We start from the raw sequence: 26,425 nt of genomic DNA, 5'->3' as shown, positions 1-26,425 counted from the left end.
TAGGAAGCTGGCTCTTTATAAAATATTGGTATAAGAGAATCCAGGAATCCCTTACTAGTGGACAGGCTTGCTTTACCAATCTCAAGGTGCTCTTTTTGTGGTAGAGTGGTCGAGCAGCACTAGGCTTATCAAGGAGTTGTGCTAAACATTTGTTTCATACACAGTCGATAAATGATACACACTCAATGAGGAGGTCCACACCAATGTAGAAAAACTAACGTGTATTTTTATATCATTTTTGGCACCAAGAACAACTTTTTTGGATAAGTTCTTTTTAAAACAGAAGTTTAGAAGAAAACGGGTATATATACTTGTATTGTCTTAATGCGGTTATTTTATCCTATAGGGAAAAACACACATACTGCATACGGGTACTTAGCAGCAACTTGCAGGACAAATCTCCTGGAGTTAAGGTAAGCATGTGGTAAGGGCCAAGTCAGCACGAACAGGTCTCCTCAGGAGGCTCTGGGGCGTACGGGTGCAGAGATGTTTTTAGGCGTTGGGTGCCCTGTTTATTTCAATGGGTAACGATCCTGGGACAAAAAGGCTGCACGTGGTGACTGGGGGGGGCCAGTCCAGCTGAACCAACAGAGGGGTTCAGGTCTCATAATGCTCTAACCACTTTTCCTTTGGCTTTAAGGCCCGGGTGCAGTGTTTTGAGGCATCGGATTTTCACTGCAGCAGGCACACATGGTACAGGAGATTTGTACAAGGAGGCTGCAGGCAGTTCCCGGAAGCTGGGGTTCGACTCTGGAGGGTCTCAGGACCTCACTGGTACAGTTGGCCCACTTAGACTAGGGCTAGGGGCAAGGGTGCAGCGGTGCTTTCCAGTATTGGATTGTTGGAGATCTGGAGTCTTTGAGGTTTTCTTAGGTGCCTGCAGGCGAGCAGCTCTGCTTCTCCACAGGAGATTCTAGTTGCTTCTTTAAGTGCTGGCAGTCCTCCTAGGCTTTTGGAGCCAGAGCACCTGCAGGACGAGTCATCTTTGGTGCCAATGTCTGGGACAGCAGGCAGGCAAGCAGTGTTGGCACCAGGTCAGTTGCTGCTCTTCAGTTCTTGCTTTTCGCAGCTCTTTGGTGTCCTCCTTTGGTCTGTAGAATCTGCTCTGCTGGTGCCAAGGGCTCCCTTAATTACTAGATTTTGGGGTGTTAAGGGTGGCAGCCAATGGGCTACTTACCCTTAGAGTCACTACACCCTCTATATCAGGGGTTTCCAATCCTTTCCGTAGTGGGAGCTACTTCTGATCAGAGAAAATCAACCAGAGCTACTCAAAGCTAAACAACTCACACATTGTTAATAAACACCTCCACGCCCAGCTTTATTGATTTTAAGGCTTATGTCCATAGAGCCAGATGCTATGGTTTGAAGAAAATGGACTACGGGCATTATGATAAGGCTGCCATGTCCGTCAGTGAGTGTGTGGTCTTTGGGGATGTATGACAGTGTTACGTATGAATGGGATATATGTGTATGGGTGACAGAGCCTGTGTCATATGTACTTGTGGCACAGGACATACCTTTCAACATTTGTGGCATCGTCACATGTAAAACACAAACATTCAATCATTTGTTTTTTAAATAGAAGAAATAGTTTAAAGTTAAAAAAAATGTTGTGCAAAAATGTTCAAACTATGGAACATTTTTCTGCACTTTAATTCATTCCCACTTAAAAAACAGGACTATTTTTCAGTTATAAATAGGGCACAATGTCTACTTGCCACTGGGAGCAGTAAGCCTGTTTGTTTGTAAATATACTTTAAAATGAGAGGGAATTAAAATGAAGAGTTACCTTAATCAGTTTAATTCATTTTAATATTCTTCCATTTAAATAATTCAGTAACATAATGTTGTTCTCATGCTTTAATATTGAATTGGCAAGTAATTTTATTTAAGAGTTAAATACCTCTGTGCTTCAGTTCTTCACCGCTGTGCCACAGTCTGCCATACATCTGACTGAGCACTACTCATTTTCAGGCCCTGCTATCTGTAGCCTGCTGAGAACAATGTAAAATAAACTCAACCTTCCCTTAAGTTTAAAAAGGAAAATGTGAGCTACTCTAAAAGGGTCTGGGAGCTCACAATCAACTGGTTGGAGACACCTGCTCTATATGACCACTTCCTGTGGGAAGTGGGCATAACCCGGTCCCAGAGTTCTTAATTCTGCCATCACCAAGGTGGCAGAACTTTCCAAACGGCAGGCACATCAGTCAGCCCACCTTAGGGGTGGGGCAGGCATGGTAGTGCAACGAGCCTCCCCGCATATCTAACTACCCGCATGTTCTGATGCCAAAGGTGCCCAGGGCAGGAGATTGACATTTTCCCTGTCTGGGGAAGCCGCAGTCACATATCAAAGGCAGCAGAGGCCTTTTAAGCCTCCTGCCTTGATATGCTGATTACTTAGCCATCCTGCTTGGAGGAGGAGACAACACTTTCCACCAGAGCAGGCACTGTTTCTGCCCTCAGAGAGCATAGGGTTTAACCAGCAGGAGGGTCAGAAACCCATCTGTGGTGGCAGGCTGGTCAACACCAGTAGCCAGCACACTAGAGGTTGGTAGGTTTTCACAGGGCACCTCTAAGGTGAAGCAGTCATGTAGCTGTGGAACTCCATTTTACCAGTGTCCAGCATATGTAATTAAAATGTCTTTGTTCACTTGTCATTTCTATGAATTGAGTTGGGCATCACAGGGGCATATCTGCTCATGCAGATATGTCCACACATGTAGTGCACCCTGCCTTAGGGCTGTAAGGCCTGCTGTAGGAGTGGCTTACCTACACTACATGCAGTGTCTGCAAGCATGGCACCAGGTCGTGCTGTCACTTTTCTCTGTACCACGACATGCAGCCTGCAATGGCAGTTTGCATGTTGGTGCTGAGAGGTTGCTTAGGGTGGCACAATGCATGCTGCAGCCTTTGGGGACTCTCTTTAGCCTCCTTGCATTCGGTACCAGGGGTACCACATACTTAACAGAGGGTGCTAAAGGTATTGCCAATTGGGGGAACAATTGTACAGTTTAGGAAAGAGACCTGCCACTGGGGACCTGTATAGCAGGAACCCAGTGCACTTCTGTCCAAGTTGCATCAGATACCAGGCAAAAAGTGGGGTAACCATGTAAAAAAGGGGCACTTACCTACACTCACCCATTGTAGTCTCTTCCTAAAGGCAAACACTTGTAGGTTTTGAATAAAGCAGTAACTTCTGTGGTTGTGCCAGTCCTACCAGAAATAATTACTGCAAAAAGTAGTTTCTGAGATGTAGGCCTCAATAAAGGCACCATCGGACCAAGCTTGTGAGTTCTGTCCCAGTAAGCCATGTGATGCTATCAAAAACCTGCACTTTCAGTTGACTCCTGACCATTAGATGGATCCTACATATTTAAAACATTGTGCACTATCCCCACTTATTGGATGCCAGTGAACCAAACACTAGGTCACCAGAAGGGTCAAAAACAGCACCAAACAAGGTTAGCAGAGTAGTACCCAAGGTTGTCCCAAGACTATAGCTGGTTCTAGAGACCCGATACCTGTATTTCTACCCTCAAGCAAGAGTTCAATTCAGCTGAGAACTAGAGACCTTAGGTCTCCCCAAGACCCCTGTGTTCAATTGAACTAAGCTCCAAAGGAAACACTGCCAAAGGTTAAACATGATTAGAATTGTAGCACCTAATACTAGATGCTATATAAATATTTGATGTTGTTACTGAGTCCCAGTCGGTCTAACACACTCTGGATATGTGCTTACACTATTGTTGTTTCTGAAATAAGTGTTCCTGGAGTATCAGCGGTGAAACTGTTCAGTGCTTATGAACAATACAATTCATTGAGAGCAATTCCCAGATTAAGTTTGCCCTCTGTACATTTGTACAGACAGACAGGATGAATGTCAATGAAATGGTGTCATGCAAGACAGAGGGGAAAGTGTCAGTTTATACCAAACAAAGTGAACCTTACCTGATAATCTGTGTGGTACTGAGTTAATGTTTTTTGCAAGAAAAGCTTCATTGAACTTTTTCGGATGTGTGTCTCCGAAAAGTCTGTTCATTTCTTGGTTTAACACGGTCTTGACTGCTTCCGGTAATTCTTTACTTTCTGAAACTGTTAAAGAGAAAATTATTAAATGCAGAGACAAACTACAATGTCAAAAACTAAAAAGCAAATCACAGTCTTCTGGAGAAGATGTGTAATACATTATTATAACACCTCAGTAATGTATAAAAGGCTGATCACATTTAACTTCTTGTGAAGTTGTCTATGCTCAAAAAATGTATGCACCTTTTACTTTCATTAGTACGGTAGGAAAGCCACAAGGCTAAAAAAATAAAAACTTTACATCAACACATAAGAAAGATCATATTATACCACTTAATCCAAGAGTACGACACAAAGCTCATATGACTAAAGTGGTCTATGAAAAAACTACAGGAAGCAAGCTAGCCAACTAGGACCCTGCCAAAAAACCTAGTGGCCACAGGAAGTAGGAACTCGATATACTCCGAGCTCAAAAGCAAAATCTTTTGGGACCATCTTCGATGACCAACTTTCACTTGATAAGCACATTAATGTTGTGACCTCCTAATCTTTTTTTTTTGTCCTCAAGATCATTCCGGAAGATATGCAGAAGTTGGTGGTCACTACTCTGGTGCTCTCGAAACTTTATTACAATACACTATATGTCAACATGCAGCAGAGACTCAGAAACCAACTACATCTCCTGTAGAACGCTGTGGCAACGAATGTTACTTAGGATCCCCAAACATCAATTTGGTTTGCAGGCCTGGGCTTCGTTCCATTGACAACCCTTCTGCAAGCCCTTTGACTTCCAAGCACTTGTCATTGCTTTTAAAGCCTAGAATGGCTTAGGCCTAGAATATTAGAAACGGATGTTCATCTGGTACCACCTGTCTAGGATCCTGCGCTCCTGCTTGGCCTATAATGTGATGATCCCCAAGGTTAAGAGTCTCCACTGGGGAGGCAGAGGATTTGTTCATTGTACAGTCAAAACATGAACGAATAGTTTCTTACCTGTCGGTGTAGTTTTGCAGCTTGAAGATCTTTCTGGATTCACTATGCTGTGCATATTCCGCAATCTGGTGGTTGGGTCCGGAATCTAAGTCTTTTTTCTCTTTTCTTTGTAGCCCACGTGGGCGTCGACGTCCCACCATTTGGTGTACATTCGGTGACGTCGGCATGCTTCCTGCGGAAGCTCCCACCCTTGGGCGCCATCTTAGGATTCTTTTTTTCTCTTTTGTGTCCTTGTAGTGAATCCTTGGCTATGTTTGTTAATCCTTTTTCCAACTTAATTCTTTTCACGTATCTTGTAAGCTTCAACTTGCTCTCTATTCCATGTGTTTCCACCCTCTTCTCCAGCCTCATCTTTCTGGCGGAGGCGGGTGGGTTCGCTAGTGAATCCAGAAAGATCTTCAAGCTGCAAAACTACACCGACAGGTAAGAAACTAGTTGTTTTGCAGCGTGAATCTTTCTGGATTCACTATGCTGTGCATAGATTTTGTAGCGGTTTTGTTACTTTTGTGGCGGTTGGGTGGAATATGAGCGTTGCTTGTTGAATATATGTTGAAGCACCTTTTGTCCTACTTGTGCTTCCTTGTTCATTTGTACATCCACACAATAGTGCTTAGTGAACGTGTGCACTGAAGCCCATGTTGCCGCCATGCATATGTCCTGAATTGGTGTGTTGGCCAGAAAGGCAATTGTTGCTCCCCTCCTGTTAGCTCCTGCCCCGCTTGCTTGTGGCAGAATTGTATTGATCCATCGAGCTATGGTGCTCTTAGTCACTGGTCTACCCAGGTAACTGTTTGCGAAGGACACGAATAACTGTTTTGTTTTCCTGTGTTCCTTCGTCCTTTCAATGTAGTGCATTACTGCCCTTCTTGCGTCTAGAGTGTGGAGCGCCCTCTCAGCGCTTGTCGTGGGGTTCTGAAAGAAGCTAGGAATTGGAATACTCTGATTCATGTGGAACCTTAACACCACCTTTGGCATGAAGTGCGGGTCTGTTCTCATCACGACCCTGTCACTGTGTATCTGGATGTAGGGTTCTTGCAGTGTTAGTGCCTGTAGTTCGCTCACCCTGCGTAGCGAGGTGATTGCTACCAGAAAGGCCGCTTTCATTGTCAGCACTTGCAGTGATGCCTTGTGGATGGGTTCGAAAGGTGCTTTCATGAGCTCTGTCAGTACCACATTCAGGTTCCATGCCGGCGGCGGCATCCTTTTGGGTGGCGTTATTCTCTTTGCTCCTTCCAGAAATCTTTTTTCTACCCTTGATGTGAAGAAGCTTCTCCCAGTCTCTCCCCTTGTGTATGCCACAATTGCTGCCAGGTGTACCCTTAGTGAGGATGAGCTTAGTTTGGCTTTAAGTAGGTGCGTGAAATATCTTAGCACCGTTGATTCCTTGGTCAGCTTCCTCTGCAGCTTCTTCTTGCTGCACCATAGAGTGAATCTTTTCCATTTTTCCCCATAGCATTTGCGTGTGCTGGGCCTCCTTGCCTCTCGCAACACCTTCAGGGTGCTCTCTGGGAGCTTTAGGTGTGCGAATTCTAAGTCCTCAGGAGCCAAGTCGCTAGGCTGAGACCCTCCGGCTCTGGGTGTAGAATTTCTCCGTTCTGCATGGAGAGTAGGTCCTTTCTTTTTGAGAACTTATGGGGTGGACCCTGCTTCATCTTCATAATCTGTGAATACCAGGTCTGACTGGCCCATTGAGGTGTCACCAGGATCAGTGTCATGTTGCTTATCCTGCACTTGTTGAGCACCTTGGGGATCAATGGTATCGGGGGAAAAGCGTAGGCAAATGTTTTTGACCAGCTTATCCATAGGGCATTCCCATGGGATTGTTCCTCTGGTTGTCTGGATGCAAAGTACTGGCATTTTGCATTCAGGTGTGTTGCAAACAGGATATTGTTGGGGTGCCCCATTTCCTGAATAGCCTCTCTGTTTCCGGATTGTTGAGTTCCCACTCGTGGGATGCTGAAGTCTGCCTGCTGAGCCAATCCGCCTCCACATTGTCCTTCCCTGGTAGGTGTATGGACAGCAGATCTATTTCGAGTGGTATTGCCCATCTCCATATGTCTTGCGCTAGGCTGGACAGAGGGAACGACTGAGTCCCTCCCTGCTTGTTGATGTAAAACATCGTTGTTGTGTTGTCCGTTTGTATCAACACCTTCAGTTTGTACAGCTGTTTCTGGAAGGCCTTCAGGGCAAGTAACACTGTCTTCAGTTCCAGGTAATTGATGTGTCTGACCGCATCCGCTGGTGCCCACAGACCCCTCACCCTGAGCTTGTTCATGTGCACGCCCCATCCCTTCTGGGATGCGTCTGTGGTGATGGTCACAGTTGGGTTTGGTGGAGTTAGAGGCTTCCCTGCTGTAATGTTCTTTTTAGTCCACCACCTCATCTCTTCCTGCACTCCGTGCGTTACAACCACTAGATCCTCCCAACTTCCTGTAGCTTGTGACCATTGTTGTTGCAGCCATTCTTGGAGTGGCCTCATGTGTAGGCGTACATTGGGGACCAGGTGAATGCATGACGCCATCATCCCCATGATCCTGCTCGCTGTCCTCACTGCCAGAGTTTGCCCCTTCTGGAAGTGGCGAGTCTCCCTTAGAAGGCTGAGTGTCCTCCTTTCGCTGGGTAACACTCTGCATTGGATTGTGTTGATCTGAGTCCCCAGGAAGATCTTCACCTGCTTCGGCTCCATTTAGGATTTCCCCCAGTGTATGGAGAATCCTAGGTCCATCAGCGTGTTTGTGACTCGCTGTGCATGCTCCTGGCATGTTTTGCGAGAGTACGCCTTTATCAGCCAATCGTCTAGGTAGGGGTACACGTGGATCCCCTCTCTTCGTAGATGTGCTGCCACTGCTGCGAGGCATTTTGTGAACACCCTTGGAGCGGACTTTAGACCGAAAGCCAGGGTTGTGAATTGGTAGTGATCCTGGTTTACTGTGAATCTTAGCATGTGCTTGTGCTGCCTGTTCACTGGTATGTGCAGGTATGCATCTTTGAGGTCCACGGTGGACATGAAATCCCGGTCTCTTATTTGTGGGATGATCTCCTGTAGGGACGTCATCCTGAATTTTTGAGTCTTTATATGTTTGTTTAGGAATCGTAGGTCTAGGATGGGTCTTAGGCTTTCGTCCACCTATGGTACCAGGAAGTAGCTTGAGTACACTCCCCTGTTCCTTTCTCTGAATGGGACCGGTTCAATGGCTTCTTTCCGGAGGAGTTCCTGAGCTTCTTCTCGGAGCAGCGTTAGCTCCCTTCCCGAGTGCTCTTTTTTCTTTGGTCTTCTGCTTGGCGGCCTCTTTTCCAACTCTATGCAGTATCCGAACTGTATGATGTTGAGTATCCACTTGTCTGTTATTTTTCTCCACACCTGGAGGAAAAATCTTAGTCTGCTGCCCACTGGTGTAACATGTTCCTTTGTGTCTTGTCCGTGTAACCCTCTCCCCTTTGCTTTTCTGTGCTCTTCCCTCGGAGGGCTTGAGTGGGGGAGCACATCCTTCCATGCAAAGTCACTTTGAGGGGGGTTGCTCACCGCCTCTCCTTCTCTGGTCTCGTCCGTTTACACTCCCGCGAAAGGACTGGCCCCTGTTCTGGTAGTGCCAGGTCTGCTTCTGCTGGCCCTGCGGACCCCGATTGTAACCCTGGTGACCCTGGTGGAACGCCTGGTGCGATGTTCCCGGCGGGTTACCACCTCTTCCGTTTGGCCTCCTTGCTGGAGTGCCTCTTCTCATCCCTCTGAATTGCAGGGCCCCCATGGACCTTGCAGTTTCGTTATCCTTCTTTAGTTGGGTGAGCTTCTCATCAACCGGGACGCCGAACAGCGATTCTACGTTGAATGGAGTGTTCAGGATGTTGTTCTGAACCTCTGTCTTGAAGCCTGAGATCTTGAGCCAGGCTAGCCTTCTCTCTGTGATCCCTATAGCCATCAGTCTGCTGGAGGTTTCTGTCCCGTCCAAGGCGGTCTTCAGGCAAGAGTTTGCAATGTTTTTTCCCTCTTCAATGAGGTGTGTGGCTCTCTGCTGGAATTGCTCCGGGAGGTGTTTGAGCAATTGCCCCACCTCGTCTCAGTGTTGATATTGGTGCCTGTACAGGAGTGAGTTGGAGTTCGCCATCCGCCAGTGCATTGCCGCGTTTCTTTCGATTTTTCTGCCTGTTAGGTCCATCCTCCTGCTCTCCTTGTCAGGTGGTGGTCCAGATGTTGTCGGGACGTTGGCCCTTCTCCTTGCCGTTGCAGCGATAATTGAGTCTGCTGTGACGGACCCCTTGATGTAAGGAGGGTCCTGGGAGGAGAACTTTTACTTCTCCGTCCTTGGCGTGACGGATCTGCAAGTCGCAGGCTCCTTGAAAGCTTCCTTTCCTTGGTCCATGACACTGTTCAGCATGGGCAGGAACTGGCTCCTTGTTTGCGTGGGGAGCAAGATTTCCAGCAACAAATCTGCTTTCGGCTTCTCTTCCTCCAATTTAACCCCATAAGCTGCTGCTGCCTTCCTGATGACCTCATTGTACGCCCCAATGCCATCTGGCGGCGAAGGCCTCGAGGGGTATGTCTCCACAGCCTCCTCCGGGTTTTCGGCATCGATGTCCTGCCAGTCGTCGAGGAACCCGAGTCGTAGCTTGAACGCTGATCCACATATTCCCCCTATGTGTAATAGAGGTTTTCCTCTTCTCCCTGATCCGAGGGCTCCGGAGTTTTCGGCGGCTCTTCGGCGTCGAACTCCTCGTGCTCCTCTACCCCGGCGACGTCCGTCGCGGGCTTCGAGGGGATCCTGTAGCTTCTCATTTTATCTTCGAAGTCTTTCTTCCTTTGGAGGATGTTATCCATCTCGGCCTCGAGCCTTCTTTTCTTCCTCTCCATCTGCGCGGCATGGTCAGCGTCGAGCGTTTCGGCCGCCCTCTTCGACGACATCATCGACGTCGAATTGGTTTTCGATTCCTTCTCCTTCGAAGTTGAGGTGCCTCTTTCGGGGACCTGCTTCGACGACCTTGGCTTTTCGCCGGTCTTCGCCTTCTGGGAGTTCTTTTCGAAGGATCCGCTGGGCTGTTTTTCGGAGGATGCAGCTTCGGTCGTCGAGGTTTTCGGCGCCGGTGCTCCCTTCGAGGCTTTAGTCTCTGATTTTCGAGAGTGTGCCTCTGGCTTTCGAGGCCCTGTCGAGGGTTTCGGGATCGTAGACTCTCCTACCTTGTCTGATGTTTTCTTATCGGTCTCTGCGACCGTGGAGATATCTGGTCATTCGGCGATGTTGTCCTAGTCGTCGGTGGAGAGGCCCAGTTCGTACAGCGACGGTGCCTGGCCCTTGCCATGCATGGTGTGGTGAGCTATCCTCTGCTTCTCTCGAATTCTGAGTGTCTTCGGTGTGAAGACGGAGCAGGCGTTGCAATCCTTGCTCCCGTGGTCGACCGGCAGGCAGAGGTTGCAGACCGGGTGCTGGTCCTTCTGCGCGTACTTGTGATGGCAGTTACGGCAGAATTTAAAGGGTGTATTGTCCATTACTGCGCTCAGGGAGCCCCCTGTGCGCACATTCCCCGTCGGACGTCGAAGATCTCGAGTTACTTCTCCTCCGTCGACCCGGCTTTGATGGTCTTCTTCTCCTAGTCGTTTCAAGTCCTTTTCTGTAGAATTTCGGCGTTATCTTCTTTTCTCCTTCAAATTTTCTGGAGCTTCACGCAACAATCGAGACCCAACGGCAGAAAAAAGAATCTGAAGATGGCGCCCAAGGGTGGGAGCTTCCGCAGGAAGCATGCCGACGTCACCGAAGGTACACCAAATGGTGGGACGTCGACGCCCACCTGGGCTACAAAAAAAAAAAAAAAGACTACGATTCCGGACCCAACCATCAGATTGCGGAATATGCACAGCATAGTGAATCCAGAAAGATTCACGCTGCAAAACAACAAGTTACTTACCTTCGGTAACGCTTTTTCTGGTGGATACAGCATCTGCCTGTGGATTCCTCACCTTATGAATATCCCCTGCACCACCATTCCGCAGAATTTTTTCCCCAGCTCTCCACGCCGACGAGGTTGTCACAATGCCATGGCTCCGCACGCGGCTCCGCATGACATCACTGGAGCCATAAGAGAGCCACGTGGGAGTGATGACGTTCGTTCCCCCCATTTTTTCCGTGCCACCGAGGCTAAACGGGAGGAGCGACCATAGAGACAATGTACATATAGTACACAGAATTCACACAAATAGGAATCGGGGCAGCAGAGGTTCCAGAGAGGAAAGTCGGACGAGTGATGCTGGCAGGGCTGTGGCTTCTGGTATCGTTGCACAGCCCTGCGGCCCGTTTCCGCTGTGCGCCTGTAAGGAGGAGGTCAACTGGGAAGTGCTCTGTGTTCCTGGTTGATCTGGCTGCGGCACTCCAAACTGCCCGGGACAGACACAGACAGGCCTTCCTCTCTGCTGCTGACCCAGATACAGGGATGGCCGGAAGAGGTTCTAAAATCTCCAAAACGAGACCAGTGAGCAGGCCTCCACGATGACAGAACACCCGGCTGGGACGGGGACTACCAAACCCAGAATGCACCAGGAGAGCTCCAAGGAGGACGGAATGGAGCTAAAGAATAAAAGGAGAGGTGAGCAATCTTCCGGCGCTATCAGTAAGCGCCCCCCACAATAGGGAATAATTCAACTGCTGGAACGGAGGGACAAATGGCAATCTCAGATAGTTTTCCCCTAAAGCACCCCAAATCCCTAAAAACTCAGGAAGTGGGTGGTGGCACCCCCTGGCCAGCTACAAAATCTACAGCTGTTCAGGGCTTTGAGGTGGCACCAGAAGCGGGGGTAGAGACTGTGCACGGTTCAGGTGAGGAGGAGAATGTGAATGCTGCAATTACCTCTAATGTGGATACAGAGGAGCAACTCACACCCAAACAGAACCTGCCCTGGGGTGGAGGCACAGAGTTAGCTGATCCAGGTGGTAGCACATCGTCCCCATTCTTCAAGAAGAATAGGCAGACACTGCAAGTAGTGGCCTTGTGGTGGATACTGGTCCGCTGGCCCCACTTGACTATACTGTGGGGTGCGAACGATGACTGATTCTTCAATCCCGGATTTATGTTTCAACCACCTCAACTCCCACAATATCCAGATTATCAGACAGTAGCTCAATGGATGAATCTATTGTGTTGACAAATTGGAAAAAGAGATCAGGAGGCTCAAAAAAAAAAAAGAAAAGGTCTACAAGTCTGAAGAGGAAGCAGGTGGATAGCAACAAAAAGTGAGCAAATGCTTGGAAGATAACCCAAAGAAGGAAACCTTTAAGCTTAGATGGGATTACTCCGCTATTCAGCTCCTTGATGGCCAAGAACGAAAGGAAGGAGAAGCCCTCTCTTCAACAGCTTCGGAGCCCCAAGCTTCCCGGATTCTGGCTACAATCAGGCAGATGCAGACTGAGATTCAGTCAGACAGCCATCGGCTCAGCAAGCCTCCAAGAAATTACAAGGGGCAGCTAGGAAAATTATCAAGACCTTCAGGGAGATCTCGGATCGGATGACCAATGTGGAGGCATGGACTGATACCCTACAACTGGAAGTAGAATAGTTGAAATCTTCTATAAGTACACAAGACCCTAAAGTTACTGACATGATGTGGAAGCTAGAAGAGTACGCGAACAGGCAGAGAAGAAACAATTTGAGACTATTGGGTATTCCTGAAGGGTCAGAGGGGGGAAACCCCCGGGAGTATATGGTCAAACTACTAAAGGGAGCATTTCCTGAACTCTCGAGCTGGGACTGGGAGAAGGAGGTGCAGAGGGTGCATCAATTCCCGTTAACCCTTAGGAAACAACAGGTAGATATCAATGCATACCCTAGAGCTGTTTTGGTATATTTTAGAAACTTTCTCCTCAAGGTATTTTTGACCTAGCACGCCCTATTACGGATGGAGTTTCCTTTTTTGCTCGCCCAGATTTCGCCCATGCTACAGTAGGACGAAGATGGCGATTAAGGGAGTTGTTTGCTCCCTTTCAGAAGCTGGGCGCAGAAGTGCATCTGCAAAATCCAGCTAAGTTAAAAGTGATCATTCTAGGGGGTACCCGCAGTTTTTTCTCTGAGGTCCAGGCCCAAGAATATCTAGCTGAATTACAGGGGATTCAAAAGGGGGTGGTGATGGACAGAGTATCTGAATTAAGCAGAACACTCCTACCCAGTCAAAAGATCAGGGCTTGATCCATCACCGTTTTTTAGCTCACTGCACCATCCCTGTTCAGAACCTGGCTACATGCAAATTAGTCTGACCCTGGCCCAGTGCATCATGGGAACAGGGCAGACCAAACTACCAAGCCAAATCTTTACTGGAAAGGAAACAAGCTTCCGGGGACCGGTTTCTGGCAATACAGCCGTCTTCGGCCCGGCTTGCTTGAATCCTGATGGTGCAGTGAGCAAGGGACTCACATCTGAGCATACCCTTCCACACTTGTTGTGGCCAAAACGATTCAAAAGGGGGTGGTGATGGACAGAGTATCTGAATTAAGCAGAACACTCCTACCCAGTCAAAAGATCAGGGCTTGATCCATCACCATTTTTTAGCTCACTGCACCATCCCAGTTCAGAACCTGGCTACATGCAAATTAGTCTGACCCTGGCCCAGTGCATCATGGGAACAGGGCAGACCAAACTACCAAGCCAATTCTTTACTGGAAAGGAAACAAGCTTCCGGGGACCGGTTTCTGGTATTACAGCCGTCTTCGGCCCGGCTTGCTTGAATCCTGATGGTGCAGTGAGCAAGGGACTCACATCTGCCCTGTTCCCATGATGCACTGGGCCAGGGACAGACTAATTTGCATATAGCCAGGTTCTGAACTGGGATGGTGCAGTGAGCTAAAAAACGGTGATGGATCAAGCCCTGATCTGTTGACTGGGTAGGAGTGTTCTGATTTACTCTTATACTCTGTCCATCACCACCCCCTTTTTGTAATTATTTTGGCCACCATGTGTGTGGAAGGGTATGCTCAGACATGAGTCCCTTGCTCATTGCACCATCAGGATTCAAGCAAGCCGGGCCGAAGACGGCTGTAATGCCAGAAACCGGTCCCCGGAAGCTTGTTTCCTTTCCAGTGAAGAATTGGCTTGGTAGTTTGGTCTGCCCTGTTCCCATGATGCACTGGGCCAGGGAAAGACTAATTTGCATATAGCCAGGTTCTGAACTGGGATGGTGCAGTGAGCTAAAAAAACGGTGATGGATCAAGCCCTGATCTGTTGACTGGGTAGGAGTGTTCTGATTAACTCAGATACTCTGTCCATCACCACCCCCTTTTTGCAATTATTTTGGCCACCATGAGTGTGGAAGGGTATGCTCAGACATGAGTCCCTTGCTCATTGCACCATCAGGATTCAAGCAAGCAGGGCCGAAGACGGCTGTAATGCCAGAAACCGGTCCCCGGAAGCTTGTTTCCTTTCCAGTGAAGAATTGGCTTGGTAGTTTGGTCTGCCCTGTTCCCATGATGCACTGGGCCAGGGACAGACTAATTTGCATATAGCCAGGTTCTGAACTGGGATGGTGCAGTGAGCTAAAAAACGGTGATGGATCAAGCCCTGATCTGTTGACTGGGTAGGAGTGTTCTGATTAACTCAGATACTCTGTCCATCACCACCCCCTTTTTGAATTACAGGGGAGGCAAGCGGTAGCAGGGAAAGAAGGGAGGATGGAGAGGTAAAACAGATATAAAGTGGCAAACAAATTTAAAAAATGTTTGGAAAAAAAACCAATGGGTTAAAAGAAAGAGGGAATTTTTTTTTTCCATTCAGATTGTTTAATTTCTAAGTGTAAGAGTATGTTGAGGAGTGAGGGTTGGCGGGGCCCTGGAAGCAGGATCCGTCTCGACAGAAGACACCATCCAGACTAGGCCTGGTTGCTCAGTGGAGAAGTGTGGGGAGGAGGGGGTGGTAAGGGGGCCTGATCAGGGAAGGGTCAGGGATCAATTCGCAATTTTGGATGAAAAGGGAAGGAATCAGAGAGATAAGAAGATGGGCAACTGGTGGACCTCATTTTGTTAGAATAATACTGAAGGTGGAGTGTCAAGTATACAGGGTAAAAGCAGGTAAAGCGAGGATGTGATTGATAATCAGAAGATTAGGATAGAGTCCATTAAACTATGTGGGCTAAAGGATCCTACAAAAAGGGCTAGAACCTCCCTGGGGTTGAAACTCCAAAGGGCAGACATTGTCTGCCTACAGGAAACACATTGAAGCCTCACAGAGGGGAGTCCTGAATTCTCTGGAATACAAATTGGTAGGTGGTACCTCAAAATGCGTTCGAACTGCGGGAGTGTGGCGGTGTGGCTGTATTGACCCGAGGTAACTAGCTAAAATTCTCTCAAGTAGGGTATGACCTCAAAGGGAGGTGGGTAGCAGCAGTACGTCATTCCCAGTGTATAGGAAAGTGGGTTTCTGTTGCAGTAACCCCCCCAGTTTTTGCCAGACTACTGATGCACTTTTTCTTGGCGTGCCCTGGGTCCCTGCCAATCAGGTTCCCAGGGCCTGTGTTCTTTCCCCAAAACTAACCCAATTGGCATCTCTGGCCACAGGTCAGCCCCTGGTAAATGGTATTACAGGTACCCAGGGCACTGTGACCAGGGAAGTCTTCTAAGGGCTCATTGTGCCACCCTTAGAGGCCCGTACCTTTACACACACACTGCCTTTGCAGTTCTGGACCCAACCACTAGATAGCGGAATAGTGAATCCAGAAAAGATTCACACTACAAAACTCAAACCTAACTGACATTTTTATTGACGGTCATATGCAGACATGGTATTTGGCAGGTATAGATAAATTAAGTACTTTTTACTCTTCTTCCGGCCTTGTGTCGTTTGACAAATTAAAAGATAAATTCAGTATTAATTACAAGGAGTTTTTCAAATACCTACAAGTCAGGGATTACCTCTTGCGGAAAGTGGGCGGTCCTGCCGGCTTTGAAAAAAATGTGCATGTTGACAAATTGGTATCTCAGAGCTTAATCTGCATTGGGATGATCTATCAGACACTGAATAATTACATGAATAATGATTTAGATAAACAGTGTGCCAAGTGGCATAATAAGTTGACTGTGTCTGAAACTTAATTTGCAAAGACACTTAGTTTATCTCGTACGGTTTTAAAGTCAGCAAACCTATAAGTTCAGTTTCTTAAAACCTTTTTCATGTTATATTACACACCGGAAGAATTACAAAGAGGGGCTCAGGGTCGGGAACCTACTGTCCGCGTTCCACTCATTGCACAGATATTGTACATATGTTTGTATCTTGTCCCTCTTTAGATTCAGTTAAAAATGAAATACATTTTCTTGGTTTTAAATTGAATATAAATGTGACACTGACACCTAAGTTAATTCTGCTGGGGGTACAAGAAGAGAAACTGACCCTGTGTATATATTTTTTCCTCACCGTATCTTTGACAATCTTTAGATCGTTAATAGCCTCAGCTTGGCTGTGTCCAATGCCCCATCAGTTTCATCATTGGCTGGCCCACCTATTAGCCATATACAGAATGGAGAAAGGCTCTAAGGCAAAAAAGAAAGGGCAGCTAATTTGGGCACCTTTACCCAGACTTGAAAACTGATGTGGCATGCAAAGCCAGGCAGGATTGTTAATTTCCACTTATTTTCTAGCCCTGCCTTTCTCCTCTTTCTTTTAAGTGTACGTCGGCAAACCCCTTTTTTTAACCAACAGTTGGAGATCCACCATTTTTTTTTATAGATAACTGATGTATTCACAGAAGAAACAAATCAATGTGTCGCGCTACAATCATGTACTGTGCAATGAAGAAACAATGCAATGCTCCTCGTTACAATCATGTACTCTGCAAGGGAAAAATAACGCAGTGAGTAGTACACCAAGCATGTAGTTCGTCAGGCACAAATAAGGTCAGGCGCCATACGACAGTTCGATAGTTTGTTAGCAGCAATAATTCAAAGTGTAATACAACAGTTTAGCTGCTCTGTTAACAGTGCCCCCAATATGGATCAATGATGACACAAAAGAACCGCTTCTCGCTCCGGCCCCAGTTCTGCCCCTCCTTGGGCCAGCACTGGCTGACAGAAGCGAGAGACCAAGAGTGTGTCCCTCCGGGCCGGCACAGCACCTCAGGTGATGATCCACGTTACCTGGGGAGGGCGCGAACGCTCTCTCCTCCTTCAGCGACTTGGGCCTTGATCCAGAACACGGCCAATGGGTATGGCGAGCTCGGGCCGGCAGCTCAGCTCCTCCAGGGCTGCCGGTCCGCTGCTGTTTCACTCCGAGGTCCCAATGACCTGGCCCTCCTTCTGGAGGTCTCAGCAGACACCGAGACCCGCCCTCAGCACTTTGGAAATTTACTTCGAATTTAACCAGGCACTCCTCACCAGCGCCTCTGGGTGCACCTCGACACACACTCTGCGCGTCCGAGACTCGCCTCTTCTCTGGTGCTCACGATGACCAGGTGCTCTTCACCAATGCCTCTGGGTGCACCTAGACACGCACTCTGCGCCTCCGAGACTTACTTCTTCGCACGGTGCACACCACGACCAGGTGCTCTTCACCAACACCCTGGCTGCACCACAACACGCACTCTGTGCGTCAGAGTCCCACCTCGTCTCCCGGTGCACATGATGACCAGGCGCTCTTCACCAACGCCATGGCTGCACCACGACACGCACTCTGCGTGTCCGAGTCTCAACTCTTCTACCGGGGCACATGATGACCAGGCGCTCTTCACCAACGCCTTGGCTTGAACCACGAAACGCACACTGCGCGTCTGAGGCTCACTTCTCCGTTCGGTGCACACAACGACCAGGCGCTCCTCACCAACGCCCTGGCTGCACCACAACACGCACCCTGCGCGTCCGAGACTCTGCTTACTCCTGCATGCCCACGATCACAAGGCAAAACTTCGGAGGGTCTCAAGCTGCAAAAGCATGCACACACAGCGTTGCTTGGGACTGCTCCGGATACTTTTATGTTCCTGTGTTTCCAAACAGGGAGCCAGCTCACCTCGGGCCCTTGGGGGTTCAAGACAGCACAAAGCACAGTCTTCTTCAAGTACGGGGAGCCAGCGCCTCCAAGCACAGTTCCAGCAGCCTCTCCCTTGGTTTGAACAGCAAACTGCAGCCCAGCCCCAGATCACGAAGCAAGGGTTTGTCTTTCCACAGCAATCTCTTCAGTTGCTCATTCTTTGACAGAGGTTCCTCTTGACCACAGAATGGGTCCAAGCCTTTTCAGTCTCAATTCATTTCTGTTTGATTCCACCATTCAGGGGTTTCAGCTCTCATAGTTTTATCCCTTAATGTCTTTGAAGTTTGTTGTGCTCAGGGGTCCCTGACCCCCTCCCTAAATCAGTTCTGGGTGTCTCCCTCCCAGTGTCACCTTTTTCCCTTTGATACTGGGGGTCTGGATCCTTAATCACTCAGCAGGAGATGGGTCGATTGGTTTATAGCCCCAGCCCAGGCCTTTTCACCTCCCGGTCTTCTCCTCCCCCAACTCTTCAGATGCAGGACCGCCTGGTGCCATCACAAACCCTCCCTGGGTCAAGACCTCTCAGCTCCTCTCACCTTTCAGATCCAGACAGTCAATCCACATTTCAGCAGAGATACACAGAAATGTTTAAAGCACAAAACTCAGCCACTTTCTAAAAGAATCAGTTCACAGAACGGGGAAGATGGGTGGGGCGGTAAGGAATCCATCACTAATGTCTCTTACAGATATCGTTACACAAGTAGTAACATGTGCATCTGAAAGAGACAGGATTGTGATAGATTCCTTAGCTTAGAATAGATACCCCAGCAATACAAACCCCGGTGGTGGGTATGCGAACAAGATTACACCAGAAAGTCACGGAGAACAGAACGGCCAAAGAAGCCGTCCTTCCGGACCGGACTTTCAAGGCAATAATGCTTTGTAAAAGTGTGCGGTGAAGCCCACGTGGCAGCCTGACAGATGTCTTGAGGGGGACACCACGTCCCAATGCCGTAGTAGCTGCTGTCGCCCTGGTAGAATGGGCACGCAGCCCCACCGGTTCCTTTTTAGCCATAGAATAACAGGCCTTGATACACAAGACGACCCAGCGGGGGATAGTCCTTTTGTGAAGAGCCCGGCCTTTCTTGGTGCCTGCGTAGCCAACAAAGACCTGGTCATCCACCCGGAATGCTTGTGTGCAATTCAGGTAAAAGGAGAGCGCACGTTTTGGGTCCAGACAGTGGAGCCTCTCTTACTCTCTGGAAGGAGGCGGAAAGAAAGTGGGCAATATGATAGTCTGCACGATGTGGATGGCAGTGACAATCTTTGGCAAGAAGGAAGGACAAGTGCTAAGCACAACCTTGTCCGGATGAACAGACAGAAAAGGAGACTTACAAGAAAGAGCCTAAAGCTCACTCACTCTCCTGGCAGAGGCGATAGCCACCAGGAAGGCAGTTTTCAAAGTCAGAAGACGTAAAGGACAATTGTGAAGCAGCTCAAAGGGAGCTCACATGAGAAGTCAAAACAAAATTCAAGTCCCACTGAGGAATTACGAAAGGAACAGGAGGGAACATATGTGTAATGCCTTTTAATCTCTGTACAACAGGGGACTTGAAAAGAGTAGGCTGGTCTGGAAGCCTCGGAAAGGCTGAAATGGCCGAAAGACCGCCCAGTGCAGAGCCTTGCCGGGCCAGAGAAAGAAGGAACAGAAAGGGGATCCACAGTCTTGGCTGTGCACCATGCCACAAATTTCTTCCACCTGCAGGCGTATACCGATTTAGTGGAGGGACGCCTGGCTGTCAGAATAACATCACAGACTTCGGGAGGCAGGTCAAATGGAATCAACTGTCGCCGCTCAAACTCCACGCATTTAGGTGGAGGCTGGACGGGTTTGGGTGGAGAACAGTCCCCTGCTGCTGCGACAGAAGATCCTCCTGCAGAGGCAGTTGGATCAGGGATCCAGGCTCATACTGAGTAGCTCGGGATACCAAACTCATCGAGCCCAGTCCGGAGCCAAAAGGATGACTTAGGCCCGGTTGCGCCTGATTTTCTTCAGCACTCTGGATAGAAGAGGTATAGGCGGAAAGTCGTACAACAGACCGCAGCTCCACTCGCGACGAAAAGCGTCGCCAAGCGAGTGCCCTCTTGGAAATTCCAACGCGTAGCACTGCGGACATTGCGCGTTCACTTCTGTGGCGAATAGATCTAACCAAGGCTCTCTCCACTGTTGAAAGATCTTGCGCCACCGGTGAGTGAAGACGCCATTCGTGATCCATTAGACATCGGCAGCTGAGTTCGTCCGCCCTGGCGTTCAAAGAATCCACCAGGAGTTGAACCGTCAAGGAGATGCGGTGACATTCCAGCCATGTCCAGAGGCGCAGAGTCTCCTGACATAGGGTCCACGACCCCAACCCGCTGCTTGTTGCAATACCACATGGTGGTGGTGTTGTCCGTGAACACCTGCACTACCTTCCTCGTGACAGAGGGAAGGAATGCCTTCAGTGCAAGGAGGAGTGCCCGAAGCTCCAGGAGGTTGATATGGCGTCGGGACTCCACCGGAGACCAGAGGCTTCTGATCTCTGCCTCTCCCATGTGGCCGCCCCATCCCAGGAGGGACGCGTCCTTCACCACTGTGTGCTCCGGTTGGGGAAGGGAGAGGGATCTGCCACTGACCTAATGCTGAATCGTGAGCCACCACTGCAATTGTTGTGCAGTGCCCTCTGAGAACTGGACGCAATCGGACATGTTTCCCTGATGCTGCGCCCAATTGAACTTCAGGTCCCACTGCAGAGCCCGCATATGCCACCTGGCATGATTAGTCAGCAGGATGCAGGAGGCCATGAGACCCAGCATCCTCAAGTACGTCCTGACCGAAACCCAGGACTAAGTCTGAAAGAAAGATCGGAATCATAGCCCGAATGTCCTGGACTCGCTGTTCAGGAGCATAAACCCGAAACTGTGCCGTGTCCAGAACCGCTCCGATGAAGAGGCGCTGTTGGGAGGGAACCAGGTGCATCTTCGGCACGTTGATGGAAAACCCCAGCAAATGCAGGTCGGCCGTAGTCTGGAGGTGGGAGACGACTGTCTGGGGCAAGCCCGGCTTGAACAACCAGTCGTCGAGATAAAGGAAGACAAACTCCTGATCTGCGCAGATGAGCTGCGACCATTGCCATCACTTTCGTGAATACCGGAGGGGAGCTGTTAAGGCCAAAGGAGAGCACGGTGAACTGAAAATGCTCCTGGCCCACCGTGAATCGCAGGTAACGCCAATGGGCCGGCAGGACAGGAATATGAAAATAAGCATCCTGCAGGTCTAGCGCCACCATCCAGTCTTGTGGATCGAGAGCAGACAAGACCTGAGCCAGAGTGAGCATTTTGCACTTCTCGTTCCGGAGGAAGCGATTTACGCTCCAAAGGTCCAAGAAGGTAAGTAGACCATTGTCCTTCTTCGGAACCAAGAAGTAGTGGGTGTAACATGTAACAACCACGATCTACTTCTGCCGTCGGAACGCGCTCGATTGCCTCCTTGGCAAAGAGGGTCGTAACTTCCTGCTGGAGGAGTGCCAAATGATCCCCCGACATGCGGTGGAACTGTGGTGGCATGGCTGTGGGGGGGGGGTCGAGAATCAAAGGGGAGGGAGGAGCCCCTTCAGACAATCTCCAGAACCCACCTGTCTGATGCAATGGTGCGCCAGTGGGGTAGGTGATCCTGCCACCCACTGGCGTCTGGTGGGCCTGAAACACCGGACTAGGAAGGTGTGGAGAAACTGGCAGCAGGGGTGTTGGAGGACCGACCTGCACGCTGGCCACGTGACCCGCCTCTGCGAGCCCCACGGCTGCGCTGAGACTGTTGCTGTGCAGATTTGTTCTGAAATGAACGTGTTTGTACGCTCCTACGGGAGCTTCGAAAGAAAAAAAGTTAGGAGTACGTGTGGCCGAAAGGCCTAAGGACTTGGCCGTGGCTTAAGAGTCCTTGAAACGCTCCAATGTGAAATCCGCCTTACCACCAAGGGAACGCACTCGGGGACGTCGAGGCCTGAACCACCAAACTCTCAGGTGTAGGGTGCTGGGTGAGGAAGGCAGGGTCGCCCCCGGAGCCGGGCAATGGCGTCGGCCCACACCCTTGTCCACAGGGGCCCCTGTGTAGGGGCGGGACCAAGTGCCCAGAAGCACATTATTAAGTGCATCATTAAACTGCAACACCGGTTCTGTAGAAGAAGCTGGCCGAAGCACTTCAGTTAGTAGGCTTGTCCTGAAAGCCACTGTAGGGAGTTCGAGGTTAAGAGCCTCGGCCACACTACGCAGCACCGTGGAAAAGGTACCACTCCCAGTCATAGTAGTTGAAGGGGATGGTGAACCAGGCGCCGGAGTGAAATTCTGGCCACTGGCCTCCGCATCCTCATCCCAGTCGGGAACAGACGCGCACTGTGCTGCAGGAGGGTCTTCAAACCCTTTGCCGTCCTCCCCTTCCTCCTCAAGTGGACGAGGGCGTGGGTGAATAAAAGGGTCACACGGGTCAAAGATATGTGCCTTTGCGGACACAAACTCTTGCAATTCGGCTGGAGTCGCCGATGGACCTGGGAAAGGTGGGTAAATCAATGGTAACTGCTCAGGCTCCGTTGGAGTCGCAGGGGCGGTGCCACCTGCCCCCTCAGCCGCAACCGGCAAGGGGAGGACGAAAAGGGGCAACGGTTCTTTGACTTTTTGTGCTCCGCCTTACTTCACTGAGTGCAAAGACTTCGAATGATGGTGCTTGCTCTGCGACCGGGCCCTCGACCTCCCACGAGACCGGGGCCTGGAACGACGTGGGCGACTCCCGGGCCTCCAGCAACTTTTGGGACCGCTCCTGCAAAGTTTTCCTGGCCATGGCCGGGCAGTGGGAGCACGACTCGGTGTCGTGGTCACACCCCAGGCAGAAGATACACTCACGGTGCAGGTCAGTCAGCGACATTGTGCGCGGACAGGCCTCGCAAAGCTTGAAACCGGACTTCCCTATGCACCAGGGGTACAGTGTACTCACAAATCTATAAAAAAATTACTTAGCCCACAAGTGACGGGGCACCGCTCTCTCCGGATCTGCGTGGAAAAAGAAAGAACTGACGTCAGCGCGCGTGGGCTTGTCTAAGTAGCTTTAGTGACATTATCTCGCCCAATACGACGCCGACGCACGCGGAGCCGTACGACGACGCCCATCGACGCTCAGGGGTACTGCTGACGAAAGCTTTCCGAATCCAGTCTGATGCCTGGGGATATTCTAAGGTAAGGAATCTATCACAAACGTGTCCCTTTCAGATACACACCTTAGTATATGTCCTGCCTTTAACCTACACTGAACCCTGTCCAGGGATTACCCAGGACCTACCACAAGGATGCCCAATGTGTATGCAAAGGGGTAAAGTAAGGCCTGACAAGTGGTTGCACTTGTCAGGACAACATGCTAACTTAGCAAACTGCAAGCAGGCCCTACACTGCAGGCCTGAGTTACCTTCTCCGCAAGCCTTTGCATTACTAGCCCTGGCACACACAGTGCAAATCACTAGGGACTTTACTAGCAAGGCAAACATACCAATCATGGCCAACCAATTATCATTACACTTAACATAGGGATCACTTGTACTTTGACACTGATCAGCAGTGGCAAAGTACCCCAAGCATCTAAATTGGCAACTCTGTCAGGAAAACGGTCTAGGGGGAAAGCAAAATGTTTAGGGAATAATAGCAAAAAAGGCAAAGTCCTACAAGGTGTATATCTGCTCATGCAGATATGTCCTCATATATAATATTAAGCACCCTGTCTTAAGGCTGTCTGGCTTGCTGTAGGCATGACTTACAAATATCATATGCAATGGTAGGGGACATGGCACACAGGGATGTGTGATATGCTGTGTTTTCACTTTTTTTGCACCAAGACATGCAGCCTGCAATAGCAGTTATGCATGTGCTTGGTGAGGGGTCCCAAAGGGTGGGACAATTTGTGCTGTAGCCCTTAGGGACCCTCTTGAGTACCTCAGGCCCTAGGCACCAGGGTACCATTTACTAGGAACTTACAAAGGGTGCTAAAGAATTTGACTATTGGGGGGAACAATTGCACATTTTTGCGAAAGAGCTCTGGCACTGGAGACTTGGTTAGCAGGAGCCCAGTGCACTTTCAGTCATAATCGCACAAGTTACTACTTGTGTAACGATATATCTGTAAGCGACATTAGTTAGTGATAGATTCCTTACCTTAGAATATCCCCAGGCTTCAGACTGGATCCGGACAGTTTTGCTTAGCAGTACCCCTGCACGTTAGTAGGTGGCGTCCTGCGGCTCCGCGTCCATCACTGGCGTCGTAAGCGCCGAGATGACGTCACGAAGAATACTTAGGCGCCACCCATGCGCGTTGACGTCAGTTCTGTACAAGACTTTCCGCGCCAGGGACGCAGAGCCATGCAAGATACTGACCATTGGTGCATCAAACTAGGGCCCTGAAAGGGAGGACCTTAACCCTAGTAGCCAGTTCGCAGAACAGGGAGGAATGGTGGGGCTGTAAGGAATCTATCACAAACTAAGGTCTCTTACAGATATATCGTTACACAAGTAGTAACTTGTGTATCTGAAAGAAACACGTTAGTGATAGATTCCTTACCTTAGAATAGATACCCCAGAAATATCAACCTCGGTGGTGGGTTTGGTTACACCAGAAAGTCATGAAGCACAGAACGGCCAAAGAAGCCACCTCTCCAAACCAGACTGTCAAGGCAATAGTGCTTGGTAAACGTGTGCATCGAGGCTCACGTAGCTGCCTGACTAATGTCCTGCAAGGGAACGCCGCGTCCCAAGGCAGTTGTGGATGCCGTTGCCCTGGTGGAATGGGCACGCAGTCGCAAGGAGTAACATGCTTTGATGCACAGAACGACCCACCGGGAGATGGTCCGCTTGTGCACAGCCCAACCTTTATTGGCGCCCACGTATCCAACAAAGAGCTGGTCATCCACCCGGAACTGTTGTGTACACTGCAAAAAGAAAGCGAGCGCCCGTTTTGGGTCCAGACGGTGGAGCCTCTACTCCTCCCTGGAGGGATGCGGAGGTGGAAAGAAGGTGGGCAAAGTGATGGTCTGCCCAATGTGGAAGGGCGTGACAACCTTTGGCAAGAAAGAAGGACGGGTTCTCAGAACCACCTTGTCCGGGTGAGCAGAGAGGAAAGGAGGTTTAGAAGAGAGCCTGGAGCTCACTCACCCTTCTGGCAGAGGTGATAGTTCCAGGAAAGCAGTCTTGAGAGTGAGAAGAAGTAGGGGACAGTTAAGAAGGGGCTCAAAGGGAGCGCACATCAAAAAGGTCAAGACAAGATTCAAGTCCCACTGAGGCATTATGAAAGGCACGGGTGGAAACGTATGCGTAATGCCCTTGAGGAAAAGGGGACTTAAAAAGAGAAGGCTGATCTGGAAGACGTAGAAAGGTGGAGACGGCCAAAGGATAACCTTTGATAGTGCCCAGAGCAGAACCATGCTGGGCCAAGGAAAGGCGGAACAGAAGGACTTCGGAAAGAGGGGCAGATAGGGGGTCCACAGCCTTTGCTGTGAACCATGCCGCAAATTTGTTCCATCTGCAGGCGTATACCGTTTTAGTGGAGGGACGCCTGGTTGACAAAATAAAGCTGTCAACTGACGCCACTCAATCTCCACGCATGGAGGTGGAGGCCGGACAGGTTCGGGTGAAGGACCGTCCCCTGCTGCTACAACAGAAGATCCTCCCGAAGAGGCAGACAGATCGGAGGATCGACTGCCATGCTGAGTAGCTTGGGATACTAGTATCTTCGTGCCCAATCCGGAGCCACAAGGATGACTTCTGGCCCGGTCGCGCCTGATCTTCAGCACTCTGGGCAGAAGTGGTATAGGCGGAAAGGCGTGTAACAGACCACAACTCCACTTGCAATGAAAGGGAACGCCGAGCGAGTGCAGTTTTGGAAATTCCAACTCGCAGAACTGTTGACATTGCGCGTTCTCTTCGGTGGCAAATCCATCTAACCAAGGCTCTCCCCACTGCTGAAAGAGACCTTGCGCCACGTTCAGACGCCATTTGTGATCCATCAAGTACCGGCGGCTGAATGTGTCCGCCCTGGTGTTCAGAGAACCTGCCAGGTGTTGAACCACCAAGGTAATGCCCTGGTGTTCCAGCCATGTCCAGAGGCGCAGCGCCTCCTGACATAGGGTTCAGGACCCCACCCCGCCCTGTTTGTTGCAATACCAAATGGCGGTGGTGTTCTGTGAACACCTGCACCGCACTTCCCCCAGACAGAGGGAAGGAATGCGTTCAGTGCAAGTCCACACAGTAGTGCTTAGTGAACGTGTGCAATGAAGCCCATGCTGCCGCCAGGCATATGTCTTGAATGGGTGTGTTAGCCAGAAAGGCTATTGTTGCTCCCTTCTTCCTGGTAGAGTGGGCTCGTGCCCCCTCTGCTAGTTCCTGGCCTGCCTGTTGGTGGTAGAATTGTATAGTTTGTGCA

General features: G+C 49.7%; 1 protein-coding gene across 1 annotated transcript in view; it reads right to left on the bottom strand.

The window, feature by feature from the left end:
• Positions 1-26,425, bottom strand: part of NAA15 (N-alpha-acetyltransferase 15, NatA auxiliary subunit) — a 689,053-nt gene that overhangs the window by 110,096 nt on the left and 552,532 nt on the right. Inside the window, exon 18 of the mRNA XM_078676786.1 lies at positions 3,949-4,092. Within this exon, the coding sequence (XP_078532912.1) occupies positions 3,949-4,092 (144 nt within the window). The remainder of the gene's footprint in view (positions 1-3,948; positions 4,093-26,425) is intronic.

Source organism: Lissotriton helveticus, chromosome 2_1 (assembly GCF_964261635.1).
Source record: "Lissotriton helveticus chromosome 2_1, aLisHel1.1, whole genome shotgun sequence".
NCBI classification, from domain to species: domain Eukaryota; kingdom Metazoa; phylum Chordata; class Amphibia; order Caudata; family Salamandridae; genus Lissotriton; species Lissotriton helveticus.
The sequence above is the reverse complement of the archived record's forward strand: the minus strand, read 5'-3'. Positions and strand labels throughout refer to the sequence as shown.